At 37.1% G+C, this 25,884-nt stretch overlaps 1 protein-coding gene across 15 annotated transcripts in view; it reads right to left on the bottom strand.

The window, feature by feature from the left end:
• Window positions 1-2,216: 2,216 nt before the first annotated feature.
• CDC14B (cell division cycle 14B) overlaps window positions 2,217-25,884 on the bottom strand; it is a 47,385-nt gene continuing 23,717 nt past the window's right edge. The window contains exons 6-14 of one of the 15 annotated variants that reach the window (XM_061377546.1): window positions 23,360-23,426; window positions 21,913-21,975; window positions 20,851-20,938; window positions 20,273-20,503; window positions 18,370-18,508; window positions 18,086-18,239; window positions 17,278-17,378; window positions 8,903-9,019; window positions 2,217-5,558 (exon numbers count right to left, since the gene is read on the bottom strand). In XM_061377546.1, the coding sequence (XP_061233530.1) occupies window positions 5,522-5,558; window positions 8,903-9,019; window positions 17,278-17,378; window positions 18,086-18,239; window positions 18,370-18,508; window positions 20,273-20,503; window positions 20,851-20,938; window positions 21,913-21,975; window positions 23,360-23,426 (997 nt within the window). In that variant the 3' untranslated portion in view covers window positions 2,217-5,521. Of the gene's footprint in view, window positions 5,562-8,902; window positions 9,020-13,572; window positions 13,911-14,672; window positions 14,813-16,358; window positions 16,452-17,277; window positions 17,379-17,902; window positions 17,953-18,085; window positions 18,240-18,369; window positions 18,509-20,272; window positions 20,504-20,850; window positions 20,939-21,912; window positions 21,976-23,359; window positions 23,427-25,884 lie in introns of those variants that run through there. The other 14 variants (XM_061377547.1, XM_061377550.1, XM_061377545.1 and 11 more) reach the window with 14 other exon arrangements.

Below are 25,884 nucleotides of genomic sequence, written 5' to 3'. Positions count from 1 at the left end.
AGTTTGGCGGGGATATTAATATTAGTTTAGGTACTCATTATCATAAGTCTCCTCCCTTCTGATGCTTGCACATTGCCCTTCGATGGTCGTGGGCAGGGGTCTTCAAGATGAAGTAAGCAGTCTTCCTCAGGCTGCACTCTTCACCTTTGGCACAGTTGGATGCCCCAGTAATCACAAATTAGCTGAAATCAACCATGTCTGCAAGTTTCTGATAGCTGGCAAAGACTTAGAACAGTCTGACCTTCGTACAAATTTTATTGCAAGCAGAACAGGATGGGCAGGCAAGGAGTATCCTAAGGTAGCAGGTGTTTGGGAGTCACCATCTGCAAAGTAACTGATAATTAGGATGGTCACTCATTAGAAGGATGATGGAAAGAAATAGTTCACTCTTGTTAGTAAGACTACTAAATTCTGTTATCACACCACAGATTTACAACACAAACATTGTTCTCTATCTCAGACCTACATTAAAAGTATCTTAACCCTATGTTTTCCAGGCACTTGCTTTCCTTATATCATTGTGAACTGGGACAGAGTTTGATAGGGAGGACACAGACCAGGGGTGGAGCTGTTCAAGTGACAGACTTTCTAGATGCCTTCCCTCAGCCCTGTTGTCACAGTCCAACCCTTGGACCAGTTTCTTAGGCAATAACCCATGGATTGAGGGTGTCATGCTTAATACCAAATTTACTAACCTGAAGATGACTGATGTCACATGATATTTTTGGTGTAGACTGAAAACAAAACACAAATAAAGGTTACATGTCGTAACTTAGAGCAATTGCAATGCACAGTTCAATCACAGTACCAGTGTTTCCCATTACTGGTTCCTATGATACCCTTGCCATCACCATAGAGGGTGTCCCCAGGAGCCAGGAAGGAACAGGAGAGTTGATGCCAGCTGAAGAATGTTCCTCTCTACAAAATTCTTTTGGCAGGTGTCTGTGGATTATACTGTTACGTATTTGCTCTCTCCATGCTGATCTGGCCAGCTCAGGGAAACCTTCAGTCTTGACATAGCAGATCAACACCACCAGTTGAAACACTCAGATGTTGATAGTGGTTTATCTGAAACATAGGCCGCCCTCCAATCCCTTTGTGTTGAGAAAAAATCACCTTCTTTGTGACAGCTGTGGTCCAGCTTCACAAGCACATCACTCTTGGCCATCTTCCCTCATCCCTCCTGTGCTTTAAGGGCTAACTGGTCACCAAATTGACACCAACCCCAAAACCACAAATGCAAGAAAAAAGCAGATGGCTCTCCCTCAAAAATCTCTCAGTGAGTTAGGCTTAAAGCATGCAGTTTCTCTTTAACAACAACCTTGAGTATTTCTAAGCACATCCATTTTGATATAGCCTATTTTTATCTCCTCCTACATACACCGTGTAGAAACTGTAATACAAAGGAGGATAAAGACAGCCAAAACAAAGTTATTCAGAGATACTGTAAAGAGCTTACTCTTGCAGTGCACTTCCTGACTTGTCAATGGATTTGACATGGGTCACTGGTCTGTTGTTCTCTGTAGGATGTTTCAGTCCTCTGCCCTCCCTTGCCCAGTGAAGTACCCCTTAAATGGCTACTTATACCATAGGGCTTAACTGACATATGCATAAACCAATGTTTTCCCAGGCAAAACCCACCATTCACTCCTCAGCAGGCAACTTGCTTTTGAGGGAAAGGTGGTTTTAAGCATTCACGTAAGTTTAGAAAAGTTGACCTTCCAACAGGTGAACCCAGGTTTTCCAACCATAAAAACACACCTTCGGAACAAGTGAAAGTTTACTTGCTTGTCAAGCAGTCTCTGCCTGGCATCCTTAAGTTCTGTAGTTTCTAATGTAGGTGAGGTGATCAGAAGCATTTGAGTCAGTCCGTATTTTTGGCTGTTGTGTTTAGATTTTCTTCTTAAAGACTACACTAGACCACCACCAACTCTTATGCAAGAACAAGTGTTCCTCGAAGTTTAGTTTCTAGGCTTCTTTTGTGAAGCCTTCCCTTTCACAGTAAGTATCAAAGTATGATGCCTGTTTCCAAAAATGAGCTCTCTGATCATAGAAGCATGAAACACATTAACCAGAACACCATTTTTCTCTCTTACCCATGTTTTTTACTAGGTAGCAGTATCCCGACAATTCAACAATTACTATTGTTTTCCAAAATGAGTCCCCTGAAATAAAGAGCCCAGAGGTCTTTGTTTTTGAAATGAAACAAGTGTATGTTTTAAGGATTTGTGCTTTAATTAAAGGTTTTTAGGCAGCAGAGATTCCTGCATTATTTTTCAGAGCACATATGAGTCAGTGTAGTACAGATATTTTTGTGCTGAATTTTTTAGAATATTGGAAATAAAAGTGAGAAAACAATTTCTTGTTATTTTTAATTTTACACAGTTCATGTTTACAATTCTCACTATTCGATACTTTGTATAAAATCAATATGCGGTATTTTCCAATGAGACACAAATGCATATTGAACTACTTAGTATTACAAGATAATACGAAGCTTTATTTTAAAAATACCGTCAGCAAAATAAACTCCTGTCAATCTAAGTTAAAAAAATATGATTAGAAATATACAATTCAAAAATAATCAGGATGAGCAGATTAGGAACTTTAGATCTTGATAGTCTGCACATGAGTTTACTCAACACAAACAGTCTGCAAACCATTAATATAAAAACTGCAGTGCAACAAACTGAACATCACATTTTTCTTTTTGTCTTTTTTTCTTTTTTTTCTTTTTTTCTTTTTAATGCATGAGTATCTCCAAATCGTATTTTGCTTTAAATCAGCAGCACTTCCTCCATTGTCATACTGGGGCAAAAAGACAACATACAGGGTAACATTCAAGTTAAGATATTGATGCTGTAATGGGAGCTAGCAATTTGACACAAGATATTACAGCTTTTGAGTATATTGCATATTTTAGAGTTTAGAGATCAAAGAAGATTCCACCTGTCATATATCTGAAAGGGGGAAAGAATTTCTAAGGGAAAACTTCTTATTAATGACAGCAGAAATAACTTCCTTCAGCTGCTCCATGGTGTAATGGTGATGCAGCTGCTGCTACACATTCCATTTTGGCACATAGTACCCCTCAATTCAAGAAAGATTGAGAAACCATGCCCACCAACACTCACCCATGCCTCCTCTTCATTCTTGCACCTAAGACAGTTTTGGTATGGTACAATAAAAATGCTAGACAAAGTACTAAAAATTCAGAAGAACAAACTAAGCAATACAGTTAGATGGGACACAACGAGGTAATGAGTTGGTCTTCCATTTAAGGCTGTTTGGAGAGTTCAAATGTAAAATGCCTTTGACATTTATATGTCACTAAGATACTGGGAGGTGGAAGGGGTATCTTGTAACACACTCATGCCAAACATGCAGTTTTGGTTTAGCTAGAGTTCCTGTTGTGTTTGTGTGCTGCTTTTATGCAAATTTCTTTTTATGAGCCTGACAGTGCTAAGGGCTATGCTGGTTACTTTAGAAAGGGCAAATTCCAATTTGGAATTCATAAGGGGTGTGAAATAGGCTGGTTATTTTTAGGTTAGAACAAAGATGGGAAAACAGGAAGCTCAGCTGAGAGAAGGGTAAGGCCAAACATAATAAATATTACTTCTTGTATTGACTCTCACCCTCTCACATCACTAGTTTCATCCCTTCCACGTTCCAAGGTAAGAATTTCTGTCAAACACAGATTAATGTTTGCGTAATATATCTACTACTGTGGTTACCTGTACTCCAGCTTTTGGGCAAATGGCTTTAAAAAAAAAATAAAAAGAAAATATAAATTTTAATCACTGTATCAGGGTGAATTCAGTCCCTCTCTTTTCGGTGCTTTCACCTATAAGAAAATGGTGGTGACGGTTAAGAGGAAAACAAAAAATATCTGAGACTCAATGGTCCTTTATTTTGCACCATATAAGCCTCTTCTGCTCTTCTGCTTTATTTGTATTTGCAAATTTTGACTATCCAAACTCGTGGATGCTACCTGTAAGCTTACATCTTGCCTCCTCTCCAACTCATGATGCTTTTGCCACAAATTGTTTTCAAGCCAGTGTGTGGTTATTCATATCAGAATTCAAAAATCACCAGCCTAATAGTTTAATTTTAATTTAGAAGGATATAGATTGAAACTGGTCACCAAACTTGCCCACTTACATTCATAAAAAGAAAATTCTTCCCTGTGCAGAGGTAATCTGTATATTTAAAATCTTCAGTTATTCCACTGCTAACATTTCAGGTATCTCAGTTTCTTCTGTTTTTTCTACTGTTAGAGTCACTACAGTGACACATAACTCTTATCATATTTAAGGCTACGTGGTAACAGTCCTCGTCTGAGGGATATGCAGCTACAAACTTCAGCTTTGAGATTTCATAAAGCGAAAAGTGGTAGGGAAAAAATGCTGCCAGTGTTTGAAGGCAGTCTTGTAGTGGATGAAAATGTCAGTCTCAGCTCTCTCTAAAAATCACACTGCTTTTTTAACAGAGAGGAGCTGTGGTAATTAGATGTTAAAAAACTCTACTCACCCCTGAGTTCCACTACCAATCTCAATTGTACAGCAAGCTTATTTTCCCTTTTTAGTGTGCTGCACTCATTTGTCTCAAAGCTAAAAAACAGTGACATCCACATGTCACTGTGTACTTGACATACACATGTCAAGTGTACCAATAGAACCTGGGAAAAAATCTTACCTATTACGTATGCTAATCTGAAGTGTCACCTAAAAGACTTGAAGATGGGGAAGGAAACAATAATGACATTTCAATATGATGATACTGCTTTAAATGTAAGCTGGTTTTCTTCCCCCTTGAAATCGTACCAGATTTAAAGCAACTGCAACTAGTTAAAGGTGCCATTGGTTGTGAACAACTAAGAATCTATTACTATTAAAAACAAGTTAATCACAGTTAGTGTATTTCAAAATAAACAAACCACACAACCCTTGAAAATAAAGCACTCTTTGGTGGGCCATAGTCACTTTGTGTACTCACTACTGCGGCTTCATAAAAAACTTCATACAAAATAAGAAAGAATAGCCAATTAACACAGGAGAGTACCAAGACTATAAGAAAAAAAGCCTATTGTGGTTCATTTTCAGACCCAAGTGAAGACTTGAGTCCAGTCTGAACAGACAACACAGATTTATATACTTAAAACCTCCCACCATCTTTAATTTCTGGTGGTCAGCAGCTAAGTGATTGCCATCACAATTTATACACATGCATCATATATACTAGCAAGCCCTCTTTATAATAAAGAGCTTAAGTATTTACACCTGAGTTTGAAAGTACATTGATTTTGTTGGTTTTGTCTGAGAAAGTGTTAGCACATTAGAAACATTTCTACCAAGCATGTTGACAGTTTGTTTTATTCTACGAGTATGGAAGAAATTCTTCTGTTTCACTTTTGCTGAAAGATGGAGCTGAAGTAATCCTCCTTGAATTGAATTACATCCCCTTTAGTCATGTCCCCATCATTCTTGAATATTGTCTTCAGTACCAGTTCCTTATTTGAAATTTAACGCAATACTGTTCTAGCCCTTGGGATGGACTGGCTGCTGAAATAAAACATATTTAAGGAAAAAAGTTAAAAATGCACTTGATATGTATTTCAAGTGAACACTTCTGGCAAGGTAAAGTGAGCAAACAATACTTCAAAGAAAAGAAACGAAAGGCAAAAGTCACTGCATTTAAGAACACAGCAGTCTTGGTTGTAAAGAAAGCAAGGACTGCTCTGATTACAGACAATATGAATAAAGGTTCCATTCCATACAGAAAAGCAACAGAGGGTTCAAAGTACCATAACTTCATTAAGCGCATTTGCCATAAAGCATTCCTTTTCATTCTCTCTATCAGACTGCAGGAAAGGTAGAAAGAATAATAAAGAGACATCGTTTTTTTAAAGCTAGATTTAGATTATATATAGACAAGCTCTGAAAAACTGCAGGTAGTTCTCAGTGTTTGAACAAGGGTGCAGAAGGCTGCTTTACAATTCCCAGCAAAGCGAAAGCATATGAGATTTTTAAAGCATATTCATCTTTGTTAATTTTTGTGATATATCTCTCTGGTTAACAGCAGTAATCTATACAATACACTTTTTATACAATTTCCTCCATATTCTCAATTATTTTTTTACCTGCATTCCCTTAAACACCTCTACCTACCAAAATTCTTTCACTGCGTAAAATTTTACTTCTGATCAACAAGTTACTATATACATAATCCTAATTCTATTATGTGTGGTAACACAGAAAAGACTGCTTCATTTGTGTCTTACTAAGATTCAGTTGGTTTGGATCTTATGTATGCACCTTGTTAAAATACAGACATGAAGTCCTCAGTAACTGGCAAATTTACAAGGAAAACATCTTAACTGGAGAAGTAAGGGCATCTACAGAATAAGGCTGTGGATAGCGCTCTAGTAACGCCATTTCTTGCAGTTCAACAACAGTCTTATTTCAGTCACAAGATATAAAGTATTATGTCCACTGGTCTTTCATAAGTCACATGCAACATACAGAGAAGTTCCCCAAAGAAATGCAATGAATTGAAATTCCCTAAACTCTCTTTGCAAAGAGAGAATAGAGTGTTTTAGATGTAAATTGCTCTTTTGGCTAACAAGTCATTCTGGAGGAATTCTATGATAGTGTCTCCAAGAGTCTGAAGGAAGAAACAGCAAATGAATTACCCAGCTCTGTGAATTATTCTGCATTAGGATGGGTCGCAAATGTGATTAATCTACAGTAAGAATTGACTAAAATGACCTAAAGCATCAACAAATGAAAATGTAAAAATACCACAAGATGTTTCCACTGGAACTTAATCAGACAAGATACTGAAAGAATAAGGGTACATAGTAATCTTGGAAGTTCAGAGAAGGCAACAAGGTCTTGACAGATGTCTTTGTCAATGTCTTTGTCAAGGGCATGATCTCAATTTTGTAATAGTAATTCTCCTCTACCCTGCAGTCCACTTGATCTGTAACAGGTCAATCAATTCAAGCACTGTGAGGTAATGCAAATCAGACAGACTTCAAGAAGTTAAAATAAACTTAGATGAAAAAACAAAGGGATGCTTAAAGAAAAAAATTCAAAAATAAAAAGTGAGGTTTTGCCAAATACTACTGGAAAAATAAAGAGACACTTAAAAGATTAACAACAGGGTACTGCTTTCGAAGTCCATAAAATTGTACCACCATACTGAAACACCCTTTAAGGGACCAGTGTGCAGGGACCTATTAGCCCTCTCAGATGACAAGACAATTAAGAACTCCAGAACTGTGACATAACTATTTAGGACAAAACTGATTCTTGGATCCAAGCATAAAGTGACTCAAATCCTTTGACCTCAGATGTTAGAAGAAAAGAAACAGTATATGGAATGAAGTATTTGGGGTAGAAGTTTTAGAAAAGCCATTAAAATATGAAGTAGTTCATGAATTTTGAGATCAACCTGATCCTTGGTCCTCAGAGTCATAAATCTTGCAATATACCTAAAGGATTTCTTTCAAAATAACAGAAATCTTCCATGAACTCTATTTCAGGGATGTTGTTTCCTCTTAAGCACAGGTATTCTCACCTCGCACAACACAAACACCAACTTGGAGGTGTGTTTTCCAGGAACTGAAAATCTCTGTTCAGTTACACGTGTGCATGCATACAGCTACTACGTGTTACAAGGAACTTAAAATTGGGAGAGTCATGAAGAAGAAAAACAGCAGGCAGAATCCCATTCTGAATCCAATTCTGTCTGGACCAAAATTAATGTGGTGAAAATGATGCAAAATGGAGGAAAAAAACAAGTGACCAAACAGGAAAACTTGAGAAATACTTTGGATTTTTAGTAAAACACGCATTTCAGGAAAAAGGGGTTATTTTTAACACATTGTTATAAGAATCTAAAAGTAATTGATATAGCCACTGTAAAACTTCTCTAACTAGAATTTACTGCAGTCTACTATTAATGACTATTTCCATTGTCTGATAGAGTGAATTTTTCATAATGCTGGTTACATTCAAGATAACAGAATGGGGAAGGAGAAAGAAAAGCTCTGTGAGGAAAAAGCAGCAGAAGAACTTGGAATTTTCAGCAATATGTACAAATCAAGCTACGTAACTACTTTTTTGAACGTTATTTGCCATATTTTACCCTTCTCAACACATTAAGTCTCCTCAGCACCTGACAGACACGTTCAAAAGGTCTCCACTAAAAGTATAGGACAAATTCTGTCAGTTGTAACCACTGGAAATTGCATGGAAATTTTTTTAAGCTATATTCTCTGATTCATCTTTGAGCCTCATCTTCGAGCCTGGAGAGCTGCCATAGAGGGACATGAACATATGCACACACAACGAAACACAGTACTGAGGCCACATGTTTCTGGGCTAAAAGACACTCTCGGTCTTGCATAAATCCATCTGAATTTAAAATTTCATTAAACAGGTTCAGTTCAGATTATCAGCCTATACTCTCAGTACAAAATCTCATGCACTGTACACATGCATTTTATACACTTCACCTCTCCAGTATCACTGCATTTCAGTTGTCCATCGAACTCTTAATTTTGACTTCATGTACTGACTAATAATTGACTTAATTCTGTGAACAACCTTTCCACCTCTTACTCTAGGCAGAGGTTTGGTAAAGAAAATTTTGTTAGGACTCATGTTAGGAATTACAACATAATATTCTCGAAGTTGAAAGACTAAGCAACATACACAACTAAGATTTAACATTACTGATATTCTCAGTACATGACGTAAATTACAGAATTCCTCATTTCTCATTGCTACACGAAGGAGTTGAACAGTGGCAAAAGCTCCTGTCAGCAATGGATACGCCAGCTCAAAGTGTTTGCCTAGACAACAGTTACTGGATCTATAAAGATGGTAACTCTCACCTTCTTAAACTGTTTTTTCTTGCAGCAGACCTGGTAGTTCTTTTAGTAATGTCTGTACTGTCAGAAATGCTAGGTTCAGAGGTTTTACTTTTCTGAACACTGGACTGCAGAATTACTCTGTAAAGAGTAGGAAAAAAGAAAGATTATATAACCTCCACGTTTCTAGGAAAACACTTGAAAAGAGGACATTACAGTTGCAGTGGAGCTAACAAATACCAGATGGCTTTTCACAAATCATACTAAAAACCAAACTGTTCTGCCTGAAACACATCCTTTTCTTTATAACATCCTTCTTGTAATTATGGTAATGCAAGTTGGTTTAATAGGAGCATAGCAGTTTGTTGGTTGTTGTTGCTTTTCCTTTCAAATAATGCATTAAATTAATGATTTTGAACTTCCTGTTTTTCAGAGACAAAAAGAAAAAAAAGGCAAAGTAATCGTACTTCAAATTACCGCAACAAAACAACAACAAAACAAGATAAAATCTTAAGTATGCAACAATTATTATTTTTGAGACTGACAGAGAAATTCAGAAAAAAACCCCAAGTAAATCAATTTATGAAGATCAAAGTCTAAATCTCCTGCAATTAACCATGAGCTATTCCCTTGAAATACAGTACAGTAGGAAAATCATTGCATATACTGGCATTCTGCTCTTGCAGGGAACTATTACGCCATGCTCGAAATTCAGCTTTACATGGTGGTTGTGCTCAGCCACTTTTCTGGAAGACTTCACAGCAATATACTTACTATTTCCTAAACAGGCAGACTAGTGTTGCTTACATCAGTAAGCAAAGAATTCCAGATTGTGAAATGCAAGCAACTATTTTTAGTCACTAGCCAATTGGTTAGGGAAATCTTGTCTTCTGTACTTCTGAACAGCTGTACTGCAATTATGATACTATGGAGACAAGAAGCAACAACTGCCCAATGCAGCCCATAGATATCTGTTTAGTGGATCACTTTATATGCCTGCTTCCTAGCCATTCCATCTGTGCAAGATTCCAACTATAAAACTATGTATAATTTTAGAGATTCAGAGCCAAGAGTAACTTGGCTATTATGGTTTTTCCTGTGATGTTATTAGACTAATTTTCAGTGGCTTCGCTGAGTCTACTTGTGTCAGCAGATTATATTAGATTGGAAATCAAAACCTTCATTAAGTTGTATAAACTGCAGTCTGGTTGCTTAATACTCTGAAGAAACTGTTCTCAAAGAATCCCAAATATGAACAAAAAACTTAACCTCTGGAGCAAAGGTGGATAGGCATACATAGGAGCAAATATGAGTATTTTCATACTTGTATAACATATTCATCAAAAACAGAAATGGAAAAGAAACCCAAACCCTCTGCTTTAATTTTTTATATGGGTTTGATACCAGAAGTACAATATGTGTTACAGATAATACAATTTCATCCAAAATAGATTTTTTACAGCAGTAAAACTGATCTGCAACCTTATTTACCACATACTTCCAGATTCTTCAGCAAACAGATGACTACAGAGCCACAAAGTTCAAGTATTTTAAATTTCTACTTCAACAAGCCTCTCTTAGTATTTCAGGCATGGAAAATCTTGTCATTTGATCTGCAAAACTCCAAGTCAAACAGTCTTCTCTTCCTCCAAGATAAGACACGAGATTGTAATGGCAAGTTGCAAAGCAAATTCTACTGTAAACACAACACATTCGAAGTTGGAGGGATCACTTATTTGAGAAGCTGAAAACAAAACCCAAATACCTTCAACACTGTATCATTCTTCTGCAGACAACACGAATTCTTCTAACAATATCTGTTTTCCTTGCATTCCCAAGGTGAAAAAGCCCAAAACCTGAAAGTTCACTTTATAATTTCTACTGTGCATGTAAAACAGTTCCAGCAAGTTCTAATATCAAGACTTAAAATTCTCTTTTCAGTGCCACAGCTGCCATAAAACATGAGCAAATTTGGGCTACTGCATGTTCAACTAAGCTTTAAAAATGACACCAGTTTTATTTGTGCTACTAGCAACTTCCAGGACGGAACAGAAAGGTACAAAGCTGGCTTAACTCCATAACATTTAGTCACTGAAATATAAGCATGACCAAATATTGGTACATGCTGGTTTATAAGTGCTCATACAGGCAGAAATATGGAAAAATTGTGTTTTCTCCTTAAAGATATACATACAGTGTCTCGCTGTATAAAATACATGCAATGTAAGTATAAAGAAAACAAAAGTTATTGGAATGGGATCTAACGGTTCTAATATTTCTCTCTTTCCAGGCACCAGAAGTTTAGAAAACTGGTAAGTATACATGGCTTAAACCCATACACTTCATGAATATGAAAAGAAACATTATGAAGTGTTAAGATAGCATCTTACACAAACACTTAATATTCATTTATTCAACATATCATAGGGATGTCTTTACTTCCCACAGAATTTCATTTTATCTGTTCAAAACAAAGAAAGGATACTCTAAATGGGAATGTGACTTACAAAAATAGTCACATATATAATTGCACCATAAGACCAAACCAACCACAACGTCATCTTAAATTGCTGTATTTACTAACTGGCAGGGAGAGAAGGAGCTGGCTTATGGGATTAGCTCAGAGCCAGCTGTGAGCATGACAGAACCTTTAACATCATCTGCTCTTCAGTCAGTATGTCATTTTTATACTTCACCAATACGTAACTTCACATGGCTATCCAAGAGTAAGGATCAACTGAAATTCTTGTGAGCAAAACATTCCTGAATGATCAAATATACATTTTAAATCAGACTAGAACTGTAGCCTTCCAAGGCTGATAGCACCTCAAGGAAAACAAAGTCCCATTTACATCATTGTCTGTCATGGTGTTACAAATAAACACGCAGAGCTGTCTCTGGGCCCAATAACTGTCAGCTTGGGAGAAGTTAACTGCTATCAGAGCTTTTGTTAGAATGTTACTGCATATATGTTTGAGGTAAGAGAAGAAACTATCTTTAATGTATGGACTTTTGACTGAACACAATGAGACTAGCAGCCTCACTTGACAGCAGGTTTGATTAATAGATTTTGAAATGGACATGAGATGAGGTCACAGTAGAGGAAATCCTCCCAAAATCTCAGGACCAGAAAAAATCAAAATCCACGTTAGAGAAAGGTAAAATCCTCAGGACACTTGCCTTGCTGCTTTGTAAGTGTTCATGTTAAAGATCATGTCATGCTGTACATCATAATGATGAACTTCCAGAAACACCAGCAGAAGGTGCATCTAAAGTACACAAAGGTTTTCTAACTGAATTCTTTTTTTTTACTTTTAAAAAAGGCAGAACATTTACTGAACACAGACTACAGGATGCTGCAATAGCCACACTAGTAAATACATACAAGAATTTTTCATCTTCAATTAACTTGTAATGGAAGCATTACTTGGTAGTTCTGAACCTAATATACTCACCGAACACCAGACTAGTTTATACACTATTTATTTATTCAAGCTAACACATTGGCCTTTAAACAAATCAAAGCCTACTTAAATGGAACAGTATTTTGATCAGTAGCACCATCTTTTAAATACTTCACTACTTTTTTTCACCACCTAACTCAGAGCAGGGTGTGGAGACTGGTACACCACCAGGACACAAAAGCCCAAAATCCCACAACCCGAGAAAAAATCCACAAAACTTGAAGTGTCATCAAGATAATACATCTTGGAGGAAATCAATCCACACAGCAAGCTTTTTTAAAGGAAAACTGATTACAGTATCCTGCGGAAGGATGAGGGAAAGAAAGGTTACACAGGAGCGTGTGTTCTCTGTCCTGCAATAGGCACTTTTTCTTGCCCAGACTACCTGTTTTGTAAGGTCTGTCAAACAGAATATTGCTTTCTTTTTCAACACCTCATGATTTTTAGGAAAATAGGCCTGAATTTAGGAAAACAGGAAAATAGCCTCTACCACTCTTCTAAGTCATCAACAGGCAACAAGTTATTGATACTCTTTGCTCTACAGGGCTCCAGCTACGAGGACTGCCAGGCCAGCCCAAGTTGATTCATGATCCTGTTTGATAAATCCTCCTAAAACACAAGGGTCACTACCTGCATGAGGGAGAGAATGTTAGCCTAGCTTTTAAGAAAAGCTTAAGCATTTTCTCTGCCTGGACATTAACCAACATTGCATGACTGTCAATCCTGGACATGAGGCAGCAGCACCAGTAACCCAATTGCTTGCCTCATGACATATTTACCAACATCAATCTTTTCTCCTTCCCTGTAGCAAGGAAGTTTTTAGACACAATACAGAAAAGAGAAAGAAAGGATGACAGTTGAGTGGAATTGATCGTACGGTACAGAAAAACACAGGGCAGATGGTTTCACTTTTTTAACCCATGTTTTAAGTTTAGCTTTTTAATCCAAGTTTAGAAATCTGAGGTCTGACTCTGGAAAACACTGAGACAAGAAAAAGTGATACATTTGGTGCAAAATTTTGAGAGCAAGTCTCTCATTTAAGTCTGTTCTTTGACAAAGATAGGTATCAATGAAAAAAAACCAACAAATCTAAAGCGATCTTTAGTTGATGGTGTACCTAACTTGTCCACAACTCCCAGTTCTCATTCTTTAGTTATTAAGTCACTTACTTTAGAAGGAGTCCCATGCTTTTTAAAAGTGGAGACAAAAAGTTGCAGGCTAATGGTAAGAAGGGCAGAAACTCTTAATGTTGTGCCAAGAGGCAGTGTCTTTTTTTACTTAGGACTCTGATGTAAAATACTTTTCTGACCTATTTTTAATGTGAGAACACTAAAGTCTTAATCATTCACCCAAAGTAACCCTTTCGCTTTCAGAGTGGTGGTGACTGAGCAGCTCCAGAGAGACAGCGCACCAAGCAAAAAAATTCCTGTTTGGGTTTCCTGGCAGTTCTGTGTGCTGCTGAAGTTTTGTTAATCCAAAAGATGGAAGCTGTTGCTTGATGAAAACACAGCACTTTATAAGTGGAAGGAAGGCACAGCAATCAATGCAGCCACTGTGACAAAAGTGGACTGGAGAAAGAGTGAAAACTTTAGCCAAGGAACAAATGTGATTTTAATGCTTTACTCAGCTACTGAATCCAAGTAACAGAAAGAAAGGGTTTAAGTAGTTTCATAAAGATCTTTTATTAAAAGCTATTTGTGAACATAAGAAGATGAAACCAGACTGGCTGGGTAAACAAGTCAGCCTTGACCTAATACTGCAACCTCCCTCATTTTCTGTTATGCAAAGAAGGAAAAAAGAAGTCCCATGTTACTGCCTCTTGTGGCATTCACTACTATAGTCTCTTACTAAAAACAAAGACCTACTGACATTTCTAACAAATTCTGATTCCTGTCATTTCACGTGAGTAAAACCATCCTTTGAGAACCTAGCCCATTTTGCAAGTTCATGAATTTCAAAGTAAAACTGGAGCTAACATCTTCATCTGCAATACGCAAAGGGTTAGGATCATATTTTAAAGCAGTACTTTTTCCTTTTTACAAATATAATTTTGCTTATATAGTTTTGCTTATTTGCAGAAGCATGCACAAAAGAAAGGCTTCAAAATTATAAGTTATCCTAATTGTAAAAACTCTTCAGCTTTCTGTATTGCAAGCCAGCCATAAAAATCAATTATTAGAAATAATACATATAAAAATACCACAAAACCAGCGCAGTGAAATTACTCTTGCAACAAAGCCAGTAAGAAACATAATATGAAAACATGCATTTATGAGACACAGTAGACACAAAGCGTGAGCTATTGTAGAGAAATGGAATGGGACACTTACACAGTGGCTCTCTCTCAGGTGATGGTTACTATTTTCTTAAACCATCTAGACAGAATAGTAGGCTGGGCAGGAGGGAGCCACATATAATCCACCAGATGACAATGCTACACAGTGTAGACACCAGCATAGCTAGGAGCCATCTAAAAAAGGGGTTGGAGGGGGAGGAAAAGATGAACAAAAATTCAAAAGCAAAAGCTATTGCTGCATTTAGGCTTGTTTCAAGCTCTTGAAAAGCATACTGCTCTATAACCTTTGCCAAACATTTTCTTACTTTCTATGACTGTAACAATCCACGTGATCATAAATTGCCAAATGTAGTATCAATGTGTTGCTAGAATCAAAGCAAATTTTCTGAAATCCTCACTGAAGTCGTCTATTCCAAAGAAAATCTGCATTGCTCTTTTGAAAGTAAGCATATGCTGGAGCAGTACATCTCTGATCTCTTGCTGCCACCTCTTACACAGCTTGTTCAGCCTATATTCATACAGCCTACTTCACCATCATATGTTGTAGTACTAAAACATTAGATCAGAGCCAGATGAGTTTGCAGGAGCAAGCAACTTATGTAAACTCCCAGATGAAGGGCTGTATTACCTTCCTGTGTTCAAAGTAGCAAAAGCTAATTCAGAATCCTTTGCTGAAGGTGCAGAAGGTGCAGAATACTGCTAATTAGGAAGTATCCACTCATTAAAGCACACAGAGTGAGAACAACCAAGTTCAAGAAACATTAACAAGCATTATACACATCCCTTGTTACTTGTACATAAGTAACACCTCTAGCTCTCAAAGGCTGTAATTGTCCCAGCTTCTGCTGCTCTTTTCTTTGTGAAATAAAACTACACAGAGGATTTAGAAGCTCCTTTGTGTTTGCTTAGATAAAGTTAATCAATTTCACTGCAAGACTAATTATTTTTAACAGTCACTTAAAATGGAAGAAGACACCTCTTCTAATGCGGAAGACTCATGTAGGGCACCTAAATATTCCTAGGGATATTTCGATTTAATAATTGTAACAGAAAGAATCTAAGAAGTTATACATTTTTCACCACATTATTTCAGTGTAAGCTGCACATCGTGTAAATAACATGAAGGAACAGGAGGAGGCAAATTCTAACTCCCCATGCCACAATGCACACCATAAAAAACAACTATAAGCCCTAGATCAATTATTTTAATTGTACAGAAGTAAAAATTAACTAGTTTTAATTAGAGCAATCATGTTGCACAATGCTTTATGAATGGAGTAATTTTTTAATAGTTGATAGGCTTTTTGCATATTAGGACAATGGCTCTGAACAGATTACCATACAGTCTACGTCCATTCTACAGAATAAAAGATAAAGGAGATCTTTCACAATCTTTATTGCATGACTTAAAAGTGGGTTTTATGAAAAAAAAAATATTATGAAGTGAAAACTAAAACACTAAGTGCCTTAGAAACTAATGTGCAAGGTAGCTGTTTTTCACTGAACTATTCGAGGTAGCTGAGGTGATGTGTTTTGACTTTTTGTAATGTCAGCTGGGTACAAGCTTTGTTCCGAATCTGTTGGTTCTTGAATGATTGCTTGTGTAAATGATGAGCATGAACAAAAGAGAATCTTTTAAAACAAAAGCAGTAGTCATACACAACGTGTGAGAGTTTCCAAAAATACATTCCTTTACTTTCAGCACATTCTTGCTACATACCTCTCACATTTTTTCTAAAAGTCTGATGACACTGGCTGATCTTCGTAAAAAAGAAAACAAAAAAAAAAGGCCAGCAGCTAGCAGCAGCATCCCCTACTGAATGACAGCGCAACAAAAGCCAAGTTGCCTTTGGTCTGTGACTCTGGTTGCTTGCAAAAGTCTGACAGCCAGGGGTCACCATTCCATTCCTAGCACCCAAATGAGATTCAAATAGTCTTCCAAGTCTTGCACTCTCCTATAGTTTACTTAAGGTCGATAAGACAGTTTTCCTACCTACAGCTGCTAAAAGCTGCAAATGCTATAAGCAGATGCAAAGGTGACTATGAACTTTCTTTTACAGGTGGTGTTTCAGTACTCGTCTAAAATAAAGACACCAGTATCTCAGGTTCTCTGACAAAAAAGCGCTGAAATAGTGTCTTTCTCCCAGATACAGCACCTATTATCCCAAAGCCCACAGGATTCAGGGAAAGTTGCTCTCCAAGGAAGAGGAAATGAAAGAAAGCTGAAGATTAGTCTTCCAACTCTTCTCACATAGCTGATTTTACTTCAAAAAACAACGTGCGCCTTACTTCAGCCAAACCACCACACAGCCACATTCTTCCATTTTTACACTCCCACAGGAAAGAAAATGTTTGTGGTTAAACTAAGAGTAAAGCATTCAGATATACAGTGGAAGCTTGTAAAGCACAGACTACTGGAATAAAAAGAACCACAGAAAACTAGAAATTGAGTAACGCAGTTCTTTAATCAAATTCTCCTGCATCCTTAGTGCTCATTAAGCCTTCAGATGAACGGTGAATTCATGCTTGTTTTAGATTTGTAAAAGCAGCTTAGCAGCAAACTTTGGGGGCAAAGGGAAATATTCATAAAGAAAAGTATAAAAGCAGTTCTGGATTTATACATTCAGAAACTGACTTACGTTAACGGAGACGTAGTTGAAGCTTTTGACTGCCTTCTGCTTTTCAGAGCACGCAGCTTATCACCTTGTGTTACACAGTTTGTTTCATCTTCATCACTGTACTAGATCAGTGGAGGGGGGGAGGGATAAAACAAGATTAAAATATAGACACTTAGACATTTAACAATAAACCTTATCTTAAATCTTAAGTTAGAATTATCAGAACAGGGAAGTTTGCCAGCATAAAATCAAAGGAAATTTACTGGCATAAATACATTCCTGTTCGTTCTGTTTCCTGCTTTTAAAGCTGTAAACCATTAACTGGTATCATGAATTACATGCATCAGAATGTCATGTACCTTTAAAACAGTGGAAATGTATTATCAAATCTTTGCTTAGGTGCTGAACAATCTTCACTTAAGTACAGCATTTACCTGCTTCAATGCCTTTTTAAAAGAGCAATACCATTCTTTTTAAACACAGCATCAAAAGGTATTATAGGAGTTGAAATTACTTAGAAACTTAAAAGATCAGAAAACCTTTCATCCCTTTCCTTTAAACACATCTAATGAGACAATAAAAGAAAAAAAAAAAAAAGCAGTTGCTTGGTTGCAAATTGTGAGCACTTTTTTGTTCTGATATTTGCCTAATTACTGAAGTACAATAAGGATGCTCCTACTTCACCTGTGTAGTGCCCTTGATAAAAGAAGAGCAAACAGAAAAAGAATCTAATTAACCTAGTTTTAGTGTACCCAAAGGTTTGTTCAGAACCTGAGAGATTCTCAACAGCAGTTACAACTTTCACAACAGCACAATATTCAGTGGTTACCAGTTCAATGTCCTTTCGGATGGTTCGCCTGTTTCTCATGTCATTAATTGAAATATCATCTACTCCTGACAGAATTCTTGTTACAGCAATTTTACGGTTTCCTTTCAACTTTGCACGGAAAATATCTCCTTCTGTCCAAAGTTCTGCCTGTTTGCTATCACAACATGGAAAAAAAAGCCCAAAACACAAGAAATTAACACCAAAGATTATTAAGTGTTCAATAAAGTAAGAAGAAAAATACATCTACATTAATTTTTAAAATCATTTATAGTTAATCTACTTACTCCATGAGGAAGTGTTGTTGTGGTCCAATCACTGAACCAGGTCTATTTATCCTAATCCAGGCAATAGTTTCAGCAGCTGTCATCCGATAATGCTTCATAATGTAACAGGCAATAAGTGTACCAGTTCGCCCAAGACCAGCTGTGTAAGACAAAAGAATGGCTTCTTTCATACACCCATCTTCATATGGAATCTGCTGTAGCTACATACATTGTTACTTGGACTTGCCTGGTTTATTTAAACAATTATATTAAACTGTTACTGATCAAAAGTGCAACTTACCTTTTGATTTTTTTTTTTGTCCATATACAAGGTTACTAACACATTGGTCACATGTTTTTTGAGTGAAGTAATCTTCCAAAGCCAGTGACTTTACAAAATCTGTAGGCCCGCCCTTATTTATGCATTTATCTATTGATATTTATATAGGTATGAGAAAGCTTTTATGCATGGGATAAAACAGGTGGCTTTTTCTCCAAAATTCTCAAAGCACCTAATTGCAAATTGAAACATGAAACCAGCTGCTCTTCCCACCCATTTCTAACTAATCTCTTACTTTAGTTCCCAAAACCCACCAATTTTGCTATAGGGAGAGCTGGGTACTAACAGACACAGCCAAGAAGTACTCCAGAATGAGGAACTCCCTTGTAATGGCCCTCAAAACAGTTCTATCTTGGGAAACATGAGAGGGAAAGGACAGCTTCATCTAAGCATCTCTTCTTGACCACTTGCTGTAAATGTCAAGCCACACATCACCTTCTCTCATTTGACAATAAACTGCTCAACACCAACACAAAATCTTGCAGCCCAGTGTAAAAGTATAGCCCAGCAGCCAAGACAGCCTCACAGCACTTTCCATGCCTTGCCCAGCTTTAAGAACTGGCTACAGTATTCTAGTCTTCCTCAAGAGTTAAGCGCAGGTTGAGGGACATAAGGCAGTTCAGACACCATTAGTATTGCAAATATCAATGAATATCTTAATTTGAATGAAAACAAAGCACTTGTATCACTGATACTCAATATTCAGGTGTAATCAACTATGCAGTATGCCCAAATTTATTACCTCTGTGAAGAATAAGAATGTGCAATTGTTTCCCAGCAGTCAGGATGCAGTTTTTACCAGTTCTTTCATTTCGTAGTGTATTCATGTTAAACATACAGCAAATGGATAGCAGATCCAAGTACGAAAATACAGTCTTTGCAGGTCCCAGGCAAATGGGTTAAGGAAAGGCCTTGCTATTTCAACCACAGTATTAGTGGCTATGCTGGTGAGGCAAAGTTTGTGGAGGAAGAATGTCTGACAATCGAAGATGGCGTGAGAAGGGAAACATAGTTCCTCTAGAACCACAGAAAACTGTATCTTTGCTCTAGCTGCAATGGGCATGCTCTGAATATCTTTTCCTTGGCAGTCTAACTCTGGAAGAACAGGTACTCAGAGCATGCTCAATATAGCCAGTATAAATGGTTTCAGAGGGATAAAGCCTTCTGTGATCTGGAAGAACTCTCACACTTGATGAGGAATCTCAAAAAAAAGGACTGATATTTTCAAACGTTTATGACTTGTGTATTTAAATGTGTATTTTCAGAGAGATTTATAAACCCTGCCAGGACTTCAAATTCCGGCTCGAAAGCATCCTTTCAAAGTGCAAATGATTTGTAGTAGAAAGAGCTGTTGATATTGGCAAGCTCACTTTCCCCAGCCTCATTTTTGGACACATCTGCAAAACTTTGTCAGGAACTTAAAGACATTAGAAGATTAAGTGCATCATATAAGCACAGAAAGAATGTATGGAAAAGCTGCAGACTGGCAGACCTGTTAATAAGTTAAAGCAATTACAATGCAAAATACCTCAGGAACTGTAACTAGAAGCATCGCTTGTAATATAAATAGTTTTTACACTATACCTTTGCAATGAACGGCTATAACACCTTCAGCATTTTCACAAATATTTAGAAAGGTTTTAACTATAGTATCACTAGGTGTGCTTCCATCAGCAAAGAAGAGGTCAAAATGCTCAAATCCAGCATCTGTAAATCGTTTGGCATCATACATTTTTTTGTTGAGGCGTACCACAGTGGTGACCTTATGTTTTCTGAAGTATGGGAAATAAGCCTCTGGAGCATGGTGGGGATAGCCTATTTGAAAAAGGAAAGGGGGAAAAAAAAAGAAAAAGAAGAGAGTAAGGCTCAAACTGCAGAAATAAACAAAGACTCAGCAACAAGAGATGAAAACACTTTCAAAATAGAATTCATGTTCAGTATAAAGAAAGAGACTATTCGAAAATGGAATTTTAACATAATGACCCAAGTCAGATACAATTAAACCAAGCATTAAAATTTTACTGCCAGGGTTCTTATAAAAGAAAAAGAGCCAAGGAAAAAAACAACTGTTTGAGGAACAATTTTAAAAGCTTGGTCTTACTGATAACAATCAACTAAGAAAGCAGTGGGCTTCTGTCCCCCACCTCCTTTTTTAAGCATACCATTTTCAATTTTACTTCTTGAATGAGGTCCACTGAAGGCAATGAATTTGTTTGGTATTATCCAGTTAAAATCTCCATTTTCTGCTCTCTGTCAAGAGAAAATGCTTGGTTTATCATTATCCCTGTATTTTCAAGCTTTTCCTTATTGTTTCAAAATACATGCTAGATAGAACTGATGTACAATTTTTGCCAAAGGAAGTTATGTTAGTTGCCTGCTTTCTTTTCCACTGGGAGGATGCCAGATGCTCTTAACCTCACTCTTCTTGCCTGTGTTCTCTGCTTTCTAAATTAGAGTTTTAGAACACCACAACTGATGGCCTTCTGATGAAGGTAAACTCCTAATTTTTAATTTCTATAGGTTTCTAAAGTATAACCTTGGACTTATCTTTGTCCACAATTTTTTTTTTCTTAAGCTTCTAAGAACAATTAATTTTCTCTTTTCAGGTAACTGGCAGCTTTGCTGTTCTGAGACTGCACATATTCTGTCAAGGATTGCAGCCCTTCATTGTCACATTCATTTCCCATGCTGCAGAGAGAATTTTGTAAGCTTAAGAGTTTCCCAGCCCTGTTTCCTTCTCTACCTCAAAGGGTGTTGTTATTATACCTTTGCCATGTGTTCACAGATACATACTTTAATTGTTCTTCAGAATTCAGTTAAGCTTGGATCACTATGCCCTCGAGTGTTTCATCAAAACTGCTGAAGAATGCTCATGACCTCTAAAAAGTGGCCAAATTTTCACTCCCCATCATCCAGGGCTTTAATAATTGTGGAAAAAAAAAGAAAAAAGTATTTATTCCTATTTTGGTTTCTGTTTCCCCCACCACGTTTGAGGCCAACTATACTTAGATATGAATTTTAACGTTTTCTGACAACACACCTTTATTTAACAAAGTTTAAAGAGACAAAACAGAAATGGAACATAATACTACTACTACTACTACAAAAAAAAAAAACCAAACAACAAACCAACCAAAAAAACAAAAAAAACCGCTCATATTAGAAACAATGATCTTAATATTAGTAACAGCAAACAAATCAGAAGATTGATACTGAACACTTACTTCATAATGCTCATATTCATTTACATCAAAAGTACTGAAATCCAGGAAACCGTACTGCAAAGCCTAAAATTCAGAATACAGCTTTTAAAAAAGACAAAACCTTCTCCATGAAGACAGTTTATCACTCTTTCAGGTTACTGAAAAGCCCCTTAATACCTGTTCTACTGTCTCAGAGAGATTTCTTCATATGTTTGAAAAAATACAGATCAACTCAGTCTTGGTACAAAACAGACTTGAAAATGTTAAGTATTGTTTGACAAGCAAATCCACTCTTTTCTGGTTTTATCTAACCACTACAAAATCCCAGACTACAGAAGCAATGTCTTTTTATTACTACTAGCTGTATAAATTAAAAAAGATAAAAATAATTGGCAAAAATTATCTATTGAAATTATGAATAGATTCTAAAGTCTGCATTCAAGGATTACAAATATTTTTGTGCATGAATGCTATTCACTCTCACTACAATGCTAATATCTTCATAGATTTTAAATTATTTGCAGGCACATAGCACAAGAGTGGTCCCCAACATCCTATAATTATCCACACCATTATATTTAATTATATTTAATACTGTATAAAAAATGTAAACATTGAGGTAACAGGCAGTTTACCCACTTGTGAGGTCAGGAAGCACAAACACGTATAATCCCACATCTCCAGGTATTTAAAATACTACATTCTAATCTCCTCTTTCACTACATCATCTTCTGTTACTTTTCCTGGCTGTTCACTGGTACGAATAATAATAGCAATTCACACCGCTTTTGGCATACAAGCAGCCAACGTCAAAACATGCAAAAAAGATGAAAATCACACATCTGCATGAAGATGGCTTAATCTCAGCCCGTATTTGGCAGAGATACCCATAATACAAAAGACAGTAGTAGAGTGGAGAGCTGCGTAACTCTGCATTTCACTGCTCATACAGACTAAAAAGAACACATCTAAATTCTGCTGTCCTTCAGTATGTTACTTTGCCACTGTACTGGTGGTAAAATAAGCACCTGACTCCTAACAGTTGTTCTACTTGTATTACTAAAGAAAAACTTGAAATAATTAGCATGTATCACTAACCAGTTCAAAACTACATTCAAAGGCTATATTTATCCTAAATTGTAAGACGGCGGGCGGGGGTGGTGGGAATGAATGGAATAAAAATAAATTTATCACAAGACTCTTAGGGATTAGAGGCATGATTTACTGTTCTGGAATATTACATAAATAAGACCTCTTTAAAATCACTAGTTGGCTACATGAGGTATAGGTCAATTTCTGTGGATGTTGTATCTAGAAGTTTTATCACAATGCATAATAAACTATGCAACAATCAGAAATCTGCTGCTACTGAACAGCTTTAATTGGATGGTAGTTTCCTAAGTCGTCTTCTTCTACTGGGCAATACTTCGCTGACCTCTTGCAATACAAAAAAAATTGGTTTACTGACCTTGTTTATTGCATGGAAACAGTCTAGCAGTGTCAGATGAAAACTGCAAGTACCAAATGAAGCATCCCTGTAAAATATGATGACCAAAAGAGTTAAATTATTATATTTTAATCAAAGTGAAAGCAACTGAAGACACTTCTCTAAAACACCTTTTAAAAATTGTTTCAAAATAAGTACAATTATAGTGAAATAATTATGTCGAATGATTACTTAATTTTCCTCACCTTGCATCTTACAATAACAACAAAACATAAAGCAAGTTATGTTAACAGATGATCCAAGAGTAAGATTACTCCAGTTATAGTTTTGGTAAAGCTGACATGTTCAATTTCTGACATGAACATCAAAACCAGCATGTTTCAGTGTTCATGTCAACAAAGAACAGACAATACAAAAGCTAGTGCCTAAATTTGCATCATATTCTAACATACACTCTTAGAACATTTTCTCATGAAGCACACTTTCAAAAAAGTAAATATTAATATGATAACAGCAAGCACCTTTTTACTGAAACTGTCAAGACACACAGTTGTATCTTGACAGTTTTAGTAGAATATAATAAATATTTCTTTAGTAAGATGTACTAAAAGACTTTCCTTAACATGCATAAAATAGTTAATGCTCAAACATGAAGAGAAGCTGTCTTTCATTAAACTCTCTTCTCACCTACAATTTTTTAATTCTGTTGATCCTACAATGACATGTTCTTAATATGTGACCCTTATTAGATTCCATAAGCACTGAAGAGTTAGCATTCCACAGGAATGCTACAGTCAAGTCAAAATATATTTAAACTCAATCTACATCAAAGAATATTACATCTTGGCAGAACATCTTTTGAGACCAGGCAACCCTCGTCAGCAGAGAATCACTAATGTTTCTAATATATTGTGTTCAAATGTCAACTGACAGGAGGAAAAATGTCTGAAGAATCTGTATGCCTGCCTCTACAATTTATTTTCCTCCTTAATGAATCAGTGTGAGGTGGTGGTGGTGAAATCACCAAGAGAAGGAAATAACAGAACCCATTCACGTAAAAGAGAGGACAAGTAAAGGCTGTTAGGCCAAACCACCAGAAAGAACAAGTGCATGAGGCCCTCTACAGACAGATAGAAGCGGTCTCACATTCACAAGCCCCAGTCCTCATGGGGAACTTCAGCCACTCCAGTATCTGTTGGAGGGACAATACAGCAGAACATAAGCAACCCAGGAGGCTCCTGCAGTGAACAATGAACAATTTCCTCCTCCAAGTGATACGGAACCCAATGAGGAATAGTGCTCTGCTGGACCTCACGCTCACCAACAATGTGGTGCTCTGTGGGGATGTGAAAGTCAAAGGCAGCCTTGCTATGAGATAGATGATGGCGTTCAGGATCCAGAAGGCAGGTAGAAGGGTAAAAAGCAAGCTGACAATCCTGGACTTTAGGAGAGCAGATTTTAACCTGTGGGGATCTGCTTGGAAAAGTCTCATGGGATAAAACCCTGGAGGGAAGAGGGGCCCAAGAAAGCTGGTTAATATTCAAGAATCACTATCAAGCTTAAGAGCAGCTCATTCCAATGAGTATAAGACAGGCAAATATGTCAGTATACCTGCATGGATGAACAAGCACCTCATGGGCAAACTCAAACACAAAAAGGAAGCACACAGAGGGTGGAACCAAGGACAGGTTAACCTGGGAGGAATACAGAGACACTGTCCGACACCCAGGGATGAAATTTATTCTGTCCAGGGATGTCAAAGAAAATATGAAGACCTTCTATACATACGTAAGTGACAAAAGGAAGACTAGGGAAGATGTGGGCTCATTGCTCAATGAAGCGGGAGACCTGGTTACACAGGACACGGAAAAGGCTGAGGTGCTGAATGCCTTCTTTGCCCCAGACTTCACAAGCAAGATCAGCCTTCAGGAATCCAAGATCTCACAAACAAGGGGGAAAGACTCGAGTAACAAAGATGTTCTTTTGGTGGAAGAGGATCTAGTTGGGCAATAGTTTGATAAACGGGACATATCTAGGTCCATGGGTCCTGATGGGATGCACCCATGAGTGCATCAGCAATAGCTGATGTCATTGCAAGGTCACTCTCAATAATCTCTGATCAATCATGGGAACTGGAGAAAATGTCTGAAGACTGGAGGAAAACGAATGTCACTCTCAATTTCAAGAAGAGCACGATGGCATCCCCAGGGAACTAGAGGTCAGTCGGCATCATCACAATCCCCAGAATCTGAGTTGCTACTCCTAGAAACCATTTCCAGATACATACAGGACAAGAAAATCACAAGGAGCAGTCAGCATGGATTCACTGAGGCAAAGTCACACTTGACCTATTTGATAAACTTCTACAATGAAATAACTGGTCTGGTAGATGAAAGAAGAAGCAGTGAATATTGTCTATGTGAACTTCAGTGAGGCCTTTGACACTGTCTACATAAAGTCTTCACAGACAAGCTAGTGGTTATGTGATCTGGTTGAGCACACAGGTGAACTGAAAACTGAATAGCTGTGCCCAAAGTGTGGTGGTC

Source organism: Neopsephotus bourkii, unplaced genomic scaffold (assembly GCF_033783945.1).
Source record: "Neopsephotus bourkii isolate Nb327-2 ecotype Australia unplaced genomic scaffold, CSIRO-AGI_Nbou_v1 NB_1759, whole genome shotgun sequence".
In the NCBI taxonomy this organism is placed as follows: domain Eukaryota; kingdom Metazoa; phylum Chordata; class Aves; order Psittaciformes; family Psittacidae; genus Neopsephotus; species Neopsephotus bourkii.
Note: the sequence above shows the minus strand (reverse complement) of the source record. Positions and strands in the feature narration are given on the sequence as shown.